Here is an 18,036-nt window from a genome sequence, read left to right as displayed (position 1 = left end):
CTGCTGCGAAAAAGGACTTTTAATTTAGAACTGCACCCAGATACTTCTGTAAAAAAAAAACAACAACAATAATTTATGAGGAGGCGTTGCGTAACTTCAGAGTAAAGTGTGTGGTGCATTTCTGCTGGGTAATGACACAAACCTGAGAAATGATCTACACGTTTTTATTCAAAAGGGTCTTTTGAGCGGGAACTCAAACTCATGCTGGCTGCCGCAAAACATTTACCCCCGCAACCTGGAACCGGTCGCACCAAATCTGTGCCTCTTGATTTATGACGGCCTCGTGCCGCACCCAACAAAAAAAAACAAAAAGCTTGACGCGAACGAGCGCGGGCGCGCGATCCGTCGATCTGTTCTGCGGGGCCGGTGTTCAGAACAAAACCGGATCTGTGAGGGCGCATTTTCAGAACGCGCCCGAGAAACGGAAGAGATTTCATTACAAAACAAAACGCATCCGCCCCGGTCTGTCTGCGCTCGTGCCGTCGCTCTCACCCTTCGTAACTGACGCAAAATATAACTCCGGCGGACAGCGGCTGAAACGAGAAACCCGAAAAGAAAACGCAGCCCTTTGCGGGCTCCTTTCCGAAGACTTTCTTGCAAAACAAAATGGAAGATTTGTTTCTCGAGCGAGGCGCTTCGTGCAGTCGGCTGGTTTGCGTCTCCCAAAACGCGGGAGGTTGAACGGAGCCTCTCGACCCCTTTCGGTCGGTCTCCTCCCGACTCCGGTGCCTCTGGGAGATGTGATCCAGCCTATCAAATACAATCCGCCGCGACGTAGTGCAGACATAAATATTAAAAGAGGCACTATCGAGGGCTTTCGCTTAAGCTGATGACACACACGCACACACACACACACAAGGATCTGGAGGCGCCAGTGTCGGGTGTGTGTGTGTGTGTGTGTGTGTGTGTGTGTGTGTGTGTGTGTGTGTCAGGTGCGTGTTATTCCTTGTACTCCAGAAACTGCTGCAATCTTTTCCGGTGCTCCGCGGACACCTGAACGGCTCTGGGGACGAAACAAAAACACGAGAGGAGTCAGCGCGCTCGGCAGTATTTTCCCCGCACGCGCGATATGCAGAATTCAGATCGGGACGTCAACCGTCGGCGGGCGTACTTTAAGTGATCTCCGAAAGTGGTGGTTATCCGGTAGATGGCCGTCTTCAGCGCGGCCCTGACGGCGAAGCGCAGCGTTTTGTAAGTGGAGTCCGCCATGCTGCTGGTCGACCTGGCCGGCTTGCTGGAGGCGTGCGGCAGCTTGAAGTGCCGATCGACGGCCTGAAGAGGAGGAGGAGGAGGAGGAGGAGGAGGAGGAGGAGGAGGGAAAAAAAAAAAAAGAAAACTCAACGACTGCCGTTGACGTGCAAATTAAGAGCAGCCGTCCCGTTTCATCTGCACCGACGCTGCAGCGTCACGAGGTCCCGTCGTTCGAGGTGGGATCAGAAACCTCCCGAGGCTTCTCCGGGACACACGGAGCCACTTGCTGACCGTGAACCATCGTGTCTCGCAGCCCTCGTTGTGCCATATTATCCCAACACAGCAACTTTCGTTCTCAGACGACGAGCTTGCTTTCGATTCCTAGAGTTTCCGGAAGTAGAATCGGAGGCTCCTCTAACGTGGAACCGGCTCCCAGTTTGGGTTCAGGAGATCTTCCGTACCTTTAAGATTGGGTTTAAAACCGTCTCTTTTGGACGAATCTCATAGCTCCAGCTGTGGGGCCTACAGTCACTGCTGTAGACCTGGGTTTTTACTTTTGTAATATTGGTGTTTTTTTAAAGCGTTGTTTGCTTTCCTTGCTGCGTGTCGTTCTGTGACCGTACGTCGTTTCGTGAACTTTTTTGCGTTGCGATTTTTACGCTATGTTTTTATACGGTAAAATCGAGTTGAATAAAACTGTTCCCGTTGCCAGATTGACAAACCACCCTCTGGGGAGTTTTTGCGATATTTGAATTGGAAGTTCAAATTCATGAAGTTTGTATTTGTATTAAAAAGGTACAAAGCTTTTAAAAGAGTTTTTGAAATTGACTCCAGGCTATTTTGCTGCTGTGTAGCAATTCAAATATTCTGTACAATACGGCAAGTAAGATGAATTCATCTTATTAAGCTCATTAATTAATTAAGATTTTTTTTTTTTTGTCTATACGTCTTACATAGTTTACTATTACGGTTTGGACAATTTAGTGACACTGACAACGAGATGTATTGTTCGTACGCGCCCAACACACAACCTACATACCACGTCACAAATTTCACTCTATATATAGACGTAGATATATATCTGTACATAGTTTACAAGAACAACTTACCTCTTGTAAGACTAGCATGCAGCTGAGAATGCTGGGTAACATAGTTTGTACAACTCCAAACTGGTCCTCCGAGAACGAGGCTTGAACGAGGTAAGACAGTCCTGTAAGGGGGACATTGCAGTAAACAGTGAACATGCTGGAGCTACGGGCTGAATTTTAAAACCTAAATGAAAAACAATCAGCGTCTTCTCCCCTTACCTTCCAAAGCCCAGATGTGAGCCTGGCTGTCAGCAAAGAGAGCCTGACTGGAGGCTTCTGGGAGCTGCGGGAACACAATGTTAGGTTGCAGGAGTTATCTTTTTTTTTATAAACGCAGATTTAATACTCGATACTGCTCGGGTTAGGGTTAGTTGGACGCGCTACGGTGAGGCTACACCACGACATGCAGGTGGGATTAAAGGGAGATGCATAAACCTCGGGCAGCAGAGCAGACTAACCTGAAGTAGTTTCTGCATGAAGGAAGCGGCGCAATCTTAAGATTTTGTCAACATCTCACTAAGCCGGTGACTTAACTAACTTTCGGCGCACGCGTCGCACAACTTCCAGCTTTTGAGGTAATTAGTAAGGCTCGTTGGAACAGCGAGACGGATGGAAAAGAGCTACATTAGTAATGGGGTGCGCCATTAGGCCCAGAAACCAGGAGCTGAATTAGTGATGCCTGCACGGGACCGTCACAGATTTGTCAAACCCAAAGCATGCAGGAGCCCCTCTGTGTTCACAAGCTTTAAGGGAGACAGCATGCACATGCCACACGTCCTTACCTTGTTAAACAAATACATTATCAGCACCCGCTTTGCCAAGAAATTTTTAACCTGATGGGACAATTAAGTGTAGAGGTGTTTTGGTGTTAAAACTAGGCAAGATAACGATCAGAAATAACAGCGTTTCACACTAAACTCCGAGCTAGGACCTTCGTGCGAGGAGGATACACGCTCCCAATATAACAACGGGTAAATAATATCTTTGGTCCATTCAAATTGAGGCTCCGGATTAGACAACTCTTGGAGCCAATGTTGAGGAGCTGACACGTTTACTTCAGTCGCAGTCCTCTTTGAAGGAAAGTGACTTTCCGCTGCCTGCATAGATGTGACTGGTGTGATTTAGATTTAGATGAATAGGAAGAGCAAAAAAAAAAAATTAATTAAATGGAGTTCTGTCCATTTCTTCACATCTGACTGTCGGTTTTAGAAAGTTACAGTAATCTAACGAAGCATAGTCGTGCATTTGGCTCCAATTTTTATCAAAGTGTTAATAAGTGTTAAGTGTGAAAAGCGCAACGCTGGACAGATTAACAAATACGTCGTCACTTTGCTTTGTGATGAGGTTTTAGTACCTGATCTTTTCTGTTCTGGAGGAACTGAGCCAGAAAACTTGGTTTGGAGGGTTCCTGTTTGGGGCTGGGAACTGAGGCTGGAGACGGAGGGGGACTCCCGTTGACCTGGGAATCTGTACAGAGGCCGAGGCTTATTAATCATTCGCCGATGAGTTTGAAAATGACTTCTCAAAAATGACTCGACATTAGTTTAAGAGCTACAAAGAACAGTTTAAACATGGTAATAAAAAAAAAAAAAAAATGTATGAATTATTGCCAACTGTTGAGGAAGCACAATTTCAAAGATCCGACACAACTCCATCTGTCTAACATTGGACAATAAAGCCTGCGTATGATCCGAGGGACCTGACGGCTTCCGCTCTTCTTCTCTCACCTGTGGCGGTGGACCAGAGTTTCGGTGCTCTCCTCATGATGTGCGGGCTCTGCGCGGCGCCGTGCCACGGCGAGCACTGTTCCACCGGAGCAGTGAGACGCCGCAGGGCAGGAGAAGAAAAAGGGCTGTCCGGGTCGGGAGTGAACGGAGCCGTCAGCGGGCTCCGCGGGCCTCCGACGACCGGGCGGGCGAAGACCGACGCTGGGGTCCTCATCAGAAAAGCGGGCCGTGGGCTCATCAGGTCTTCCGTGCCCGAGGTTACTTTGAGGATTTCACAAAATGAAAAATGATACGTCCATATTCATTATACAGTGATTCAGAAGTCTTCACCGGTGTCAACCACTTGTCTCCCAACGACGTACCTGATGTCTCAGATGAAAGCTTCCTTTCGCTCCCAGTGGACAGACATTTGGCCCTGCCGTTGGTCGCTACGGTGTCGTGATAGGCTACGAGTCTCTGGGTCAGATCAGCCAGCAGGGACAGGCACTCTTTACTGATGGCGTTCCAGTTATGAGGGTGGCCTCCTGGGAGGGACGGGGATGAAAAAGATAAATACGTACTGTGAGCTACTTTAAAAGCACAATCTGAATATTTCAATTAATCTACACAAGAAAAATCTAATACGGTAAAAACAGAGAGGTTTTTTTTGTTTGTTAACAAACCACACACAGACCTGGCTGACTCAGACTGAAGACTTCGCAGCGTCGCGATGGAGAATGTTGAGACAACAGAGCCATGTCCTGCAGAGCTAGAAACTGAAATTTGGAGAAAGACGATTCACAACTGATCAAAATTTGGGTTTCAGCACACAGAAAAAAACAAACTTGAAAGAGCTACAGGTGGGTTTTTACTTACCTTTAATATCATTGGCTGCTTGTCGGTAAGCACTTTGGAAAGACTGTGGACGTCATCGTCAGTAAAAGGTGACTGCACAGGAAAACTGTACACCTGCAAAGGACATGTAGTTTCATTAATTTTATGAAAGGTCTTCAAAAGATGCATTTAAATGCCTGCTTGAAAGGATTCACCATAAACTTAAAGATAATGTAGTGAAGACAATTAGTGTTCAAAGCCTTGCAGCATTGCAAAGCATTGACACTGCTGCCCCCTGGTGACTATAAATAATAATAAAAAAACAACAACAACAGGTGTTGTCTTCTCGGCTATGAATTGACTATCACAAAGAATTAGCAAAATATTTTACGGCGGTCACCAATGTCAGCTTTACATGGACGTTGGGTCAGATCCACAATCTGTGCATTTGTTTAATTAGTCAAGTAAAAACAAAAACAAAAATTCTAATCAAAACCAAAATGTGGAAATTGTACTTCCGTTCTCTGGCACAAGACTTTTTTTTTTTTTTATAAATATTGACAGGTTGTCTAATGTTGTTTGATACACATACCTCAGTGACAAAGATCCTAAAGAGCAGCAGTGTGATGTACCAAGTGAAGAGGAGGAAGGTGGCGCTGATCCACAGGTGGTAGAGCAGAGAGAGGTCCAGCAGTCCGGCTATGCTGTCGAGAGGGTGGACGGAGCTAGAGGTGGGAGATCGCACACAAACACCTTCATCCAAAGCTTTACATCAGTCCGCAGATCAGCCGCGGCACAAAACATGAACAAGTATTTCCGATTAATTATATGTAATCTAGGTAGGTAGGTAGGTAGGTATATACTTTATTAATCCCCGAGGGGAAATTTTTTTCTACCAACTATACCGACCTGTTCAGATGGAGATTCAGTGTTTTGCAGATCCATGCTCTTGGAACGTATCCTGTTAAATGTTCAATTCAGATATTTTACACCACATTTAGTAAGTTTGGGCAGAAAAAGCCAAAAGCAAGATCAGAGCAGTCATTGATAACATATTTTCTAAAAAAAAAAAAATGACTCACTGGACAACTTTTAGGAAATTGCTGACTTTCTTAAGATGTAGGAGTTGCGTTCCTGACATGTTATTCATGAACAGAGGCCACTTACCCAAAAAGAAATACACAACAATGAAGTTCCTGACAGAGTACAGAGCTTGAGTGGCGCTGCACTTCATCACCAAAGGAAGGGATCCCTTGAAGCGAAGGTATTTGTATTGCTGGGGAAATTGTAAACACAAACAACAGCAATTAACTCGCAGTGGAAAACTGTTTGGTTTCTTTTCCTAAGTTTGGGTTAAATATATATCTATATTAAGGGTGGGTTCTGCACACAATCTGTGTAGTTTGAGATATTGTGGGTCAAGAAACATGCGCAGACTCATTTGAATTTATGTTGACGAAGGAAAAAAAACGTCCATCTTTTTTTTTTTTATTGGTCAAGATAAACAATTAAAGTCACATTACATACCTGAGCAGTGTGGAAGGAGACATAGTTCATGTTGTGCATCACACCCAGCAGACTGTGAGAGAATCCGACGAAGGCTCCCGCCAGCAGGAGGATGAGATGATACTCATTCAGACACATCTGAGGGAAACTGTCGGGGTCGCAAACACATCGAGACAGTTTCAGACGAAGGACGAAGCATGTAATGCACAAGATCAATAATAGTTTAGCGCGGCTGCTGCTTACCCATCGCTCTGTGTGCACGGGTGGCCCAGAGTCTCGTATCGGAAACCGATGGTGACGGCGCAAAACCAGGCCACGATTATTCCCGTGATGGAGTAGGCCAGCGAGTTGACGAACTGCCGCGGGTGGAGCAGCTGCCCCAACAGGGCGATTTTCGAGCACGCGACGGTCGGAATGACTGGAAAGACACAAACACACAAATTCCACATGTGGGCAAAACTATTGAAAAGAAACTGATCCTGACTGTGCGTCGGAGAGATGCACACGCGTACATTATTTGGACTGCACTGACATTGAGTGGAAAATGGAAACCATTTTCTGCGGGGTATCATCACACTAATTCCTGTGGCAAACATTGGACAAAAGCAGCTCTGAAAGTAATTGGATGAATGTCCGAAATTAATCACATATCACAAGACAACGACAACACCCTTCAAACCAAAGTTGGTTGTAAAGAACAACTACGATCCCCTTAAGGAAACGTCTACTTTTCCAGTGTCGTGCCGCTCACCGGTGTAATACTCCAAGTTCAGGAAGCCGACCACGAGGATCACGCCGCACAGCAGTATGAAGGAGAAGATGGCGCACGCGCTTGCCAGCAGGGTGAGACATTCTGGAGGAGAGACGTCCTCTACAAGTTAGCTTCGGCACACACAACGTCACGCAGCTCCCGAGTTTAATGCGGCGGCGACTGACCCGATATCGACTGGATGGGGTGGAGGAGACTGAACCTGCTGAGGAGGACAAAAACTGCCGTGGTGGGGGGCAACAACATGACAGCCCAAGCAGTGCTGGCTGCAGCTCTCCAGCAGATCACCTGAACAGAACAGCCACAGTTACATAAATATAACAGACACACAACTAATTCACTTTGACAGAAGTGAGAACGGGGTTTTTGGTTTTTTTTTCTGATGGAAATCAGAAAAATAAGAACATACCAGATGTCATCCAGCCCAGAGTTTAAAATGAATCACAAGTGACCCTTTTACTCTCTGTTGCTCTAAATAATGTTTGACGTCTTAAGTGATTCAAAATAAGACAACATCGGCCTGGAATCAATACTTCTGCTCCTGCTGAAAGTTTATTTCTATTTATTTTATATTTTATATTTATTTTCCAGTCACTGAATTCACAGTAAGATTTATGTATCCGAGCTTTTAATTTGAGGTGGATCCCTGTCATCAATTCATTTTCCCGTTTGTTCTTCTTTAACAGCAAGCTGTGGCACTTCATTCGGTTTTACGTCTGCAAGGTACTAACCCTTAAACACGTGATCTGCATTATATATTTCAGTTTCAGTGGTAAACACGTTTGTTTTGATTTGTTGGTTCTTATTCCTTTTCATAATCGGCTTCCGTTTATTTTAAATGACGAGTTACCGCTCACATTTTAGTGCCAGGTTTCTTTACCCTACTTGTAGCTGTTTTTCTCCTTCTGTAAGTACTTTAAAAATAATAATAATAATAATAATAATAATAATAATTTAAAAAATAGGTAATAACATTTGGAAAAAGCCCGTTAGCTACAGCTAACAGAAACTTCGTGTTAGCACGCGATGGCGCGCGTTATGACGAACTGATTTTAAAAGATTTAAAAAAAAAAAAAAAACAGACTCACCTTGCGGATGAACCAGCAACTTTGCTCTGTAGAAAACATGTTGTTTGGATGAATGGAAAGCCTCTCGGCGATAGATACAAAAAAAAAAAAAAAAAAAAGGTCTTCGGCTCCTCGGCTGTCCGACTATTTACCTCTCAGTTTCCCATATCGCGCCACATGCATTCACAGGACCTCTCAAAGGACCCCGATTAAAAGCTGTCCATCGTACTGCCTGCTGCCAGCGTTTCACATCAGCATGGATTTATTTGAAATTTTCTGGCTCATGTAAACTTGGTTAAACTTCACTAGCTCGCAAACATTAACTTAAAAATGCTTTCCTTTGAGGTTGACTTCAACAGATCTAAAAAATAAAATAAAAAAAATAAAAAATGTTACATTTGACTCTTACATTACTCATAACAAAACATTATCACAAGATGAAATTACACAAGGCACCAAGACAAGCCATAAATCAACTTTACAATGTTAAAATTGTATCTCATTTTACTTATAGTCTGTCAATTACAGGTATATTAAACATATAGTCAAATAATTATTTGTTAAGTCTCTGCTTTATGTTCTCTGCAGAGTGTTCGTCCTGTCTGTCTGTGAATCATGTCAATTTTGAATTCCTTTAGTTTCATCATGCATGTAAGTTTTGTTGTCATGATGGTAGCCATTTCCGTAAGTTGGAAAACTGTGTTCATCCAAAACAGTCTTTTTGTCCTTGTCCTGAGAAAATGACTTGGTCTCAAAAGCGTTGACCGGAAGCTTTTGGGATCCACTGATGGACATTTCAGTTTGAACTGCTTTATGGATGAAAGGTTTATGTCCAGGCTTCTGGGTAATTGCAGGGAGGGCAAGCTGCTCCCTCTGCACCTTCTTGTCTTCCCACAGCTTCAGTAGACGGCGCTGATTATTTGTCATATCCTTGAGATTTTGCTTTAATGACTGCACTTGATCCTCCAACAGTGTTTTGGAGGTGACCGTGTTTGCCAGCTCTGATGCTAGGTCATCAATGGTCAGACTGAGTTTACCAGCCTTCTCTACCAGGTAGCTGCACTCCCGCTCCTTTTCATGCAAGTCATTGATAACGTCCCTGGTGGACTGTCCATTGAACTTTGGGTCGCACTCAAGTCCAATTTCAGTACGCAGAACCTTGACTTGTTTCCTCAGCCCTTTGTTGTCCACAGTCAAGGTCTTCAGTTTCTGTTTCACAGCCTCAGTTGAACGCATCTTTGACTCGTACTGTCTGAGTTTCTCTCTGAGGACAATTTCTCTATGCATGGCGTCGTCTCTTTCCTTTCTGCATTTCTCCAAAAGTTTCAACGTCTCAAATTTGGACACTTTTTCACCTTTGCCATTCGAGGAGGCCATCCTGAAAAAAGGTGTCCAAGTCAACAATGTAAAGAAAAATTAAAAAGCCATTTCCTTTAAAAAAAAAAAAAAAAAAAATCTTACTATTTTTAAGCAATTCAAATAGTCCTCGAGTGCGTGTTGATAAATCCACAAGCACGAGCAGCTGCCTGCGTGCCTGAGACTGAAGCAGGTGACATTCCACTAACAGGGTTATCTGTTTGACAGGCAGCTCCTGTGTAACTCAAAGCTGAGGCTAGAATGACCATTAATTAGGGCGCCACCATCCTGTTGACGCTTCAAGTGACACAATTTCTTTTTTCTATTTTGTTAATTAATCTAAAAACTTTGCCCTTGTTATTCAATGGCAATATTAAACACGGTCTTCAGGTGGGTTCCTTGCGTGTGAAGCGCTGACCACAGACAGTCTGCCTTGCGTGCGGTCAGTTCATATGTTAAGATTTTCCACTGCGGGTGATCTGTGCATCCAAACGGTGACACAGTAGATTCTATCAGTTTGCTCGACCACACGACAGACTAGATGGATGAGTTGGAAAAACAGCGGCGGCAGCCAAATGTTCACTTTTGGAGTTAGACGCACTCTTTGAAATGTTGAAGTTATACCTATTAGTTACGATCTCGCCCTTAAATATTTAAAATGTCCAACTGTTGAAGTGGTCTGGCAGCACTTTAATGCCGTCAGGAGCTGCTGGAAAAGGGTCACGTTGCCGACACGTGTGGGAGCTGGGGTGATTTGAGGTTGTCCGATTTAAAAACCTTGGAGGTTTTACACGAAGAAAAAGATGTGAATAAAAATTAACCAGTATTTCAAATATTTATTCTTAAGCAACTATCCAGTCAGTAGACATTTGTATTTGGACTTTTTAGGTAGACACATTGTTTTCACACATGACAAACACTGAATCCACATAAAATTTTAGTAAATTTCTATTGATATTTTTTTTGCATCGAGTTTGATGTGGATTTCAGATTTTTATTTAGCAAAGACATTTTTTTTTATTCAATCCTCGGATGTAAAAATTATGAGAAATAGATAGGCATGTTTCCTAAAAATTTTTAAATTCTTTCTTTAATGAATGTGACGCCACCTTGAAAATAATCTGTTCAAAAGGTTCTGGGTGGACTGTAAATGGATTATTGTCATGAAAATGGAATCTATAATAAATGAATGATTTCAATAATAAAAGTGCAACCCATAATAACAATTTTTTTTATTTTTTTTCCCCCAATGAAACATACATTTTATCAAATGTAATTTGTAATAATCATAACAAAAACAAAATTACAAAAATAGTTACACAACCCCTCGAAAACATTAGATGTGTCTTTGGCATTAGTTGCAGTCACTTAGAGTGATATTGGAGGAAAACACATTATGTGTACTTAAGTCTAATCCTTTAATATCTTACCAACACCTATACAGATCGCTAGCCGGTTCCCACTTTAGGTACATAAAAAAAAATGCATATACAAAAAACCGTTGATGCCACACCCATTAATGCACAAACTGGTAATCTAAATATTTTAACACAAGAGCTACAACATAAATCTACCATACTAAAAGAGCTCTTGTGTGCGGTGTAAAACCATACCCCATTTATTTTTAAAGGTAGTTTAGAACCCATCCCATTAGAAATAACATACTTGGCACCAGTGTACATTTTCAGAGGTCTCGCAGCTGAAACGAGCACACACAATGGATTTTGAAGGTGCTAAGCCAGAATGTCCGAGTGCTGGTGAAATCCAGACGTCCCATGACTCCACCACCAAAGCAACCCGATTCTCTCTAATAAGGAAACAGGAGAACCTCCAATTTAAGAAAAAGAATAACACTTGCTTTGGGAAGGAGAAATCATGTACAGGAAGTCCGGTGTCAGATGTTCCAACTCCAGCAGGTCAAAAAGACGCACGCTGGAGCCGAAGCAACGAATATAGGGCAACGATGTCGACCTGCAACTGAAGTGGAAAAGACTTCATTCTCGACACAGCTAAGTGTAAATACAAAAACAACTATAAGGAAGTACATGGTGGAGGAATATAATTTACAGGTATCAGGTTATTTAGTGCATTTGTACCAAGGCACCACGGCTTAAGAACCTTCTGTGTCACCATTGTTTACCTTCAGACAATGGAAGGCTTTCATGTGGAAGATGGTGCCTTGGTCAGGGCGCCACAGTTGGAAGGGAACTGTCAACTAGTAGTGCTTGTTCTGCTTTGTAAAAGAAGTGAGTCTGAAAAAAGAATAGAAAAATAAATAAAATAGTGTCAAAGTAACTCTGAAAAGAAGTGAGTTAGCGTGCAGCAAATGTCCAGTTTCACAGAATAGAATACAGCATTCCTGCAAACCATTCATCTTAGTCAGCCTTCAGACGCGGGCTCACTTTGTCGACTAATTACATGAATGTGACGAGACATATGATACCCAGAAACACGCAGCGGGAGACACGCAAAAAATGTCAGTGCGGTCTTGTGACTGGCAGGTGCGAGCCGGGTCGAAAGCTTGGCCATTTCGACATCACCGACGACAAATGAGAGAGACTCAATCATTGTTATCTACACCAAGACGGACACGCAGAACGAACCACCTGGATCGGTGCGGACGCAACGTGCCAAAGCCGGGACAATGAATGCTGTATCTTATTCCGAACAGATTTATTTTCCATACCTCTAAATTTGTGATCAAGTTAAATAAGCGCATCAAATGCGAGCAGCGAATTACCTTACAAACGACAGCCAGCAGGACGTTGAGCAACACGATGGCCGACATGACCGTGATGATAACTTTGGGGTGGTCGTCCCTGACTGCGGGCCAGAAAGTCATCACCAGGACCGAGCCAGAGAGGCAAAGCGCCACCAGGACGGAGCTCCACCTCAGCCACTCAAACGGGAGAATCCACAGAACCTTATTGAGGAAACAACAGAGGATTACAGAATATGCCTTTTTATGGAAATGCTACAAACGTCTTAAATGCTGTTGATCACCAAGATTTACAAGAACGTATAACCGCCGCATTACATTGTGATAATAGGCAACAATATTTAGTATTAAATGCTATCACTCAACACTGCGTTTTGCATTAAACTGACATTGTATTATTGTTTTCAACAATGTCACGTTGTGGTTTCTGAGCTGAAATGATGTCTCTTGTCGTAATATTGTTTTTAGTTGTATTTTGATGCCAATTATATGCTGCTGAGAAGCCATCCTTAAAAAGGTCCCATATTTCACACTTTTCCATTTTTTTTTATTAATAATCCAAAAGAAGATATTTTTGTTGCTTTAAGTAACAAAAGCCATCTCAATATAGTTTTACATCTCCTCTCCTTAGCTTTTCTGTGAAACTACCAGGAAAAGGCTGTTTTACGTCTGCGTCATAAAGGTGCATTGATATCAATGATCCCCTCTTCTGATTGGCTGACTTTTGTCTGAGTGACGCATCACCAGGCCAATCACAGGTTTTCTTCAGTCTTGTAGTTTGCTAGCTCTGTGACAGCATGGCCACTCAGTATCTAGACAGCACATAGACCTGCTTTATAATCTAAAAAGAAACAGAAATCTGATTTTATACAATATGCAACCTATAAATTGTTCGGAGTAGCTTTTCAATTCATCTGTCTCATTCCTAAATGTCAAATATTCTACGCTTATGAAGCTGGATGTAAAGATACTATGTAAAGGCACAGTCTGCAGCGTATATAAAAAAAAAAAAAAAAATCTGTGTGAATGTCATGTCGATACTGCTGTTATTTTGAAATCAAAAATTCCAATTCTTACCACTGCAGGTATGTAAATTGAAAGGGAATATCCGTACACACAGACGATCTCCATGAAGGAGTATGATACCAGGTTCATGGTCTTGTTGTTTCGCCAGAGCAGCAAACCCCAGAGGGCGAGAGGCACCAACCAAGCGTAGGCGAAGATTGTCATCGCAGCTACGGTCACTGGAAAACAGAAGGAATTCAAAGATGAAGAGTGAAATGGATGTTTCTGTCTCACATGCATCGCAGGTGACATTCAAAGATTAATGGCACTTACCTTTTTGGAATTCTTGAGTATACTTATATTTCGGGTTGCCAAATTCCACCAAAAATTTGGAAATATTTCCACTTATGGCAGTGGCAAAAACAAGTGTGGTGCAAATCCAGAACGGTCCTGAAAGCAGAAATATCAAGCAATACAATTTGAATTTGCCCGCTCGTTGGATTCCCAGCATTTTTGAAAAATACTATAAAGTTGTCGATCCAAAAGAGCTGACCGTAAAGATCGGGATTTCTGCGAAGGTAGACATGAACAAAGTTCTTTCCAGGCCACGGCAGCATTGATCCGACAATTCTTTCTTTCACCTAAAAGACATTTCAGAAACTATTACACATATCAGCCAATCAAAAACCGCATTTGTTCTGAAGTCTTTCTATTCTATATTACAAGTTATCAAAGTGGTAAAAAAAAAAAAAAAAAAAAAAAAAAAAAAAAAAAAGTCACAAGATAAGGAAATACACTTACATGGTGGGTCTCCACATCAAAAAACCTTTGGTAGTAATCAAACGTCCAGAAAGAGATATTTTTCTTTTCCCCAGAGAGAAGCTTTAATTGAAAAAAAAAAAAAATTAAAAATATGAGAAAAACAAAATTGAATCAGAAGAATATTTCACACTAGTTTAACGAGTTCCTCGGCACTAATCTCGTCCTGACCTCTGCTTTGTCATCAGTGCCAAGCCGGTCTTCATCATCATCATCAACATCATCTGCAGTGAAGCCAGTTCTTTGCTTCTGAGGCTTCACGTCTTCATCTTCAATGCTGATGGTCGTCGCATCTCTGTTGGCCTCCGACAGGCTGTCAGCTTCCTCAAATTCTAATGTAATGGTGTGTGGGATGAATGGACAAATGCCAATTAAGTTCTCAGAAGAAAAAAAAAAATGCGGTTACAGACGGCCAATGAAGACAAACCAGCACATTCCTATACAAAATGCACAAAAGGCTGTGCAGGACACTCACCCTGAAATTGAAACGGATCGTTCGTCGACGCCATTTACACGTATTCACTTCTCAGTGACGACGTTTGTCTCAAAGTGTTTTATCGGTGAATTAATGTTGCGCAAAGGCAACAACTTAATCAGAAACCTGGTAAAGAAACAACCACAACTTGTTGAGCCTGCGCTTCCCCGGAAATTGATTTAACGTGTTGTAAACTACGGACGATACAGGGATCATACACAATGTTATGAGTTAGCTAAGTTAGCTACCAAGTTCTCACCTGGAAAAACTCCACTACTCAGCCATTCACCATCTGACATTAGGACTTGTAAAAAAAAAACACACAAAAACAAAGTATCGGTCGTGTTTGAAAATTCAGTGTATAGTTCCTGTTATTTATGCAATAATGTATGTTTAACAAATTATCCTCCAAAAGTAATTTATCTACTGTCAGCTACGTTTAGCGTTGGAAGACGAAGCGGTATTCTTTTTTTTTTTTTAACCTAGGACGGTGAAGGCTTGAGCCGCCACTGATTGGCTGGTTCTTGCTTGCCTTCGCGATTAAGTCGAGGAATGAGGGGTGATGATTGGTTAGAGGTGGCGTAACGTTATCATGATGAGCCAATCAGAGGTAGAGTAGGGCGGACCATACCTTCGCCTTCCTAGGAAATAAATACCGACCGCCCTGTCACCTAAACAAGAGTTTCTTCCTGTGATTATTCATTTTCAAAGTAAAGGTTTAATTTTCCAAAAAAAAATTAACATACATTTGATGGTGTCAAGAGGGGTTAATTATGATTCGCGTACAAGCTATTTTACGTGAAATTCTTGCTGTTTCGGACGACTTCGGGTGAGTAAAATAGGATCTTGAAACAAGCATCTATTATTAATGGACTTTTAGTTTGAAGTTAGAAAACTTAAACCTGCAACTCGGGTGCCGGGGCGCTGCGGGCTACTGAAAGGGACGCGACACGCTTGCAAAAGTACACGCAAGCCCGTAAAGAAATTGGCGTAAAATACGGACCGTGAAGAGAAAAGGTAGCATATGATAAAAAAAATTTATCAAACTTTAAAGGATCATCTTTGTTGAGTTTTTTTTTTTTTAATGAAGTCGATGACCCTATTCATTGGCTAGCCGGTGAGCTTCTTTGAATTTATGTTATGCTTCCGGTTAGCTAACTAAAAGTTAAGTTCACTTTCATCTTTTTTTAAGGAGAAAAAAAAAAAAAAAAAAAGGGCGACTTCACTATGGACAATAGCGCCGTTTATGTCCGAGAAAGAGGCAACCTTCGTCAGGTCAGTGACATTGTCCTGGCGCAGCCGAAGCCGGTGTCATCGTGCAGAAGGACAAACCCGTTCGTGCTGAGAAAGGAGCATTTCATTTTCACCTACAACGAAGAGGGAAGCCTGAGGTACACCTCAAAATCTCTCTTCGACATCGCCCTGTTGTTTGTGGCTGACAACATTCACCACGTGGACTCCCTGGTCGGCTTCCCTGAGCAGATAGGCGACAGGCTTTTTGTAGCAGCAGAGGAGAATCGCGTATTTTTAAACCCAGACATTTCTCCAAAAGCCATGCAGTTGTTCAGCGATGCATATGGCCAGATGGTGCTTGAATCACTCTGTCTACGAAATAGGTAGGTTATGCTGCAACTGCCACTAACTCTGTTTTTCGTTGGATTTTTAAAAAAATATATATATATATTTTTTTTACCATAAACAGCATCATTTCCTTTCCCTCTACAGGTTTCCTCTCTTGCACGAGAGGCTGGACGACATAAAAACCTTTCACAGTTTGAAGTCTCTGGATTTGTTTGGCTGCAAACTGGGAGACAGTCATGAGCTCTTCCAGCACCTGACATCCCCCTCGTTGGCATGGTGATGCTTTTCCCAGTCTCCCCAAGACCTTGACGTGAACAATTTAGTCAAAGATGTCTCTTAACACTTCTGCCTTTCTTCTTTAGCAGCCTATTTCAGCTTTCTATTGGTGGCAACGGTCTGTCAGATGCTGGCCTGCAAAGATTGACTGCACCTGTCCGGATGATGCGGAAGGGACTGGACTGTCTTCAGCTCCTTGATGTTTCCTGTTAGTTACCAAAAAAAAAAAAAGATTAGCTGCTTCCATATCGTAGTGGTGGCACAAACAATTCCGTCCACCAGCTGATGTCTACAATTAAATTGTTGATCTTTCTGATACAGACAACCCCATCTCAGAGAGCGCTCTCAAGTACCTCACATGCCTCCCAAAACTTGTGAAGCTCGATGTATCTGGGACCAGGATGAAGGTGAGACAGTAATAGGATGTGTGGAACACTCGGCTGCTGCTTCTTGTGAGCCCGACAATTAAATGGCATTTGTTCCCTCCAGCTTGGCACCGGATTGAAGACCAAGATTCAGGACCTGTTGGGGCTCATTTATTCTGAGAAACCACTGGATAGCTTTGATCACTCGAGGTGTAAAACAGAAGGCTGGGCGGAGCAGGTAAACGCTTTCAGACGCTGATAAATTAATAGAAATTCATACGTTTTCTTTCAAATAGGCTGTGTTTTTGTAAAAAAAAAAAAAAAGGGCTACGATCATGTGCCACTCACTATTTGACATCTCGTAAACGCATGCTTTACTTATTTTCAGGTTGTAAATCAGTGGGAAACAAATAGCTCACAAATGCCAAAGCAGAAGAAAATTGAAGAATCGAGAACGTCAGCGCTTCGCTTTTGTGAGTTAACTCCATTTACATTGCAATGGGCTATTTAAAGAACGCTGAAGAAATGATTCCCTCGCACAGTGCAGTTTTAAAAGTGTTTTATTTTCTGTAGTTGGCAGGCAAAAGTTTGTCAGAGAGGTACTGAATGCGGTACCCCTGATTTGTCAGAACGCGGAAGAGGCCGAGACGGAGAGACTGCATTTCTGCAGACCTGCAGCAAACAGTCACGTGAAAGAGACACAAAATCCTACGACGACAAATCATCAAGCGAAGACTCCCTGGCATGACACAAAGAAAAGGAAGCATCAGTCAGAAAAGTGCGACACTCCACATCCGAGTCCTCCAACAAAACGTGCTTCCTCTTCGGGTTTTTCGGCGGAGGACATCGACTTGTTGAACAGCTATTAAGACGTGCGTCCGGGTAATGTTCCACATGTTCATATACAAGTAGCTTCAAAGACGAGTCACACTGGCCAACTAAAAAAAAAATTTTTTTCTTGCCTTAACGTGTCATTGTTGATATATTTTTATAAGTAAAAATTTTTATTTTTTTTATTTGTCTTTTGCCTTTTTGTGGTTTGGAAACACAACCTAGCACATATGTGTAGACTTTTAGAGGAGGCAAAGCAGACAACTTTCGCGGGGCCCTAGAAGTTTCATTTTTCCAGGGGGTCAGTTAGTTTAATGCTAATGTGTTTAACATTTTTACTCCCTAATCTTGGGGCCCCGTATTGAAGGCCCCTGTGCAAACTTTCTGTTCACACATTAAAAACCTGGTGCCTATAGATTATCCAAGCACTCAACCGCAGACCGATTCG

General features: G+C 42.5%; 4 protein-coding genes across 7 annotated transcripts; 1 reads left to right on the top strand and 3 right to left on the bottom strand.

The window, feature by feature from the left end:
- Window positions 1-148: 148 nt before the first annotated feature.
- On the bottom strand, window positions 149-8,336 carry ndc1 (NDC1 transmembrane nucleoporin). Of its 2 annotated transcripts, XM_069157865.1 has the most exons (18): window positions 8,183-8,336; window positions 7,262-7,382; window positions 7,077-7,178; window positions 6,569-6,743; window positions 6,347-6,473; window positions 5,987-6,095; window positions 5,729-5,780; window positions 5,412-5,544; window positions 4,862-4,954; window positions 4,680-4,761; window positions 4,369-4,530; window positions 4,007-4,267; window positions 3,634-3,746; window positions 3,062-3,112; window positions 2,499-2,562; window positions 2,301-2,401; window positions 1,112-1,272; window positions 149-1,003 (listed from the first exon to the last, which is right to left on the bottom strand). In XM_069157865.1, exons 1-18 carry the CDS (start codon window positions 8,219-8,221, stop codon window positions 940-942), a joined length of 2,010 nt encoding a protein of 669 aa, XP_069013966.1. In that variant the 5' UTR covers window positions 8,222-8,336; the 3' UTR covers window positions 149-939. The 2 variants fall into 2 exon arrangements, with proteins under 2 accessions (XP_069013966.1, XP_069013967.1); XM_069157866.1 differs by lacking the exon at window positions 3,062-3,112.
- Window positions 8,337-8,779: 443 nt separating this feature from the next.
- On the bottom strand, window positions 8,780-9,538 carry LOC138203255 (GRIP1-associated protein 1). Its single transcript, XM_069158008.1, has one exon. It carries the CDS (start codon window positions 9,536-9,538, stop codon window positions 8,780-8,782), a length of 759 nt encoding a protein of 252 aa, XP_069014109.1.
- A 1,181-nt stretch (window positions 9,539-10,719) lies between these two features.
- Window positions 10,720-14,991, bottom strand: yipf1 (Yip1 domain family, member 1). Of its 2 annotated transcripts, XM_069157864.1 has the most exons (10): window positions 14,795-14,991; window positions 14,536-14,661; window positions 14,232-14,392; window positions 14,043-14,123; window positions 13,795-13,882; window positions 13,575-13,691; window positions 13,314-13,480; window positions 12,258-12,440; window positions 11,658-11,769; window positions 10,720-11,494 (listed from the first exon to the last, which is right to left on the bottom strand). In XM_069157864.1, the coding sequence occupies exons 2-9, from the start codon at window positions 14,567-14,569 to the stop codon at window positions 11,701-11,703; spliced, it is 900 nt and encodes a 299-aa protein (XP_069013965.1). In that variant the 5' UTR covers window positions 14,570-14,661; window positions 14,795-14,991; the 3' UTR covers window positions 10,720-11,494; window positions 11,658-11,700. The 2 variants fall into 2 exon arrangements, with proteins under 2 accessions (XP_069013965.1, XP_069013964.1); XM_069157863.1 differs by having other exon boundaries at window positions 10,720-11,769.
- A 479-nt stretch (window positions 14,992-15,470) lies between these two features.
- On the top strand, window positions 15,471-17,771 carry lrrc42 (leucine rich repeat containing 42). Of its 2 annotated transcripts, none has more exons than XM_069157861.1 (7): window positions 15,471-16,151; window positions 16,261-16,392; window positions 16,482-16,600; window positions 16,714-16,799; window positions 16,882-16,995; window positions 17,146-17,230; window positions 17,331-17,771. In XM_069157861.1, exons 1-7 carry the CDS (start codon window positions 15,763-15,765, stop codon window positions 17,624-17,626), a joined length of 1,221 nt encoding a protein of 406 aa, XP_069013962.1. In that variant the 5' UTR covers window positions 15,471-15,762; the 3' UTR covers window positions 17,627-17,771. The 2 variants fall into 2 exon arrangements, with proteins under 2 accessions (XP_069013962.1, XP_069013961.1); XM_069157860.1 differs by having other exon boundaries at window positions 16,479-16,600.
- The last annotated feature ends 265 nt before the right edge of the window (window positions 17,772-18,036 follow it).

The sequence above is a fragment of the Embiotoca jacksoni genome, unplaced genomic scaffold (genome assembly GCF_022577435.1).
Source record: "Embiotoca jacksoni isolate LCO1_2020_lvr unplaced genomic scaffold, fEmbJac1.0.p SCAF_22, whole genome shotgun sequence".
Classification (NCBI taxonomy): Eukaryota; Metazoa; Chordata; class Actinopteri; family Embiotocidae; genus Embiotoca; species Embiotoca jacksoni.
Note: the sequence above shows the minus strand (reverse complement) of the source record. Positions and strands in the feature narration are given on the sequence as shown.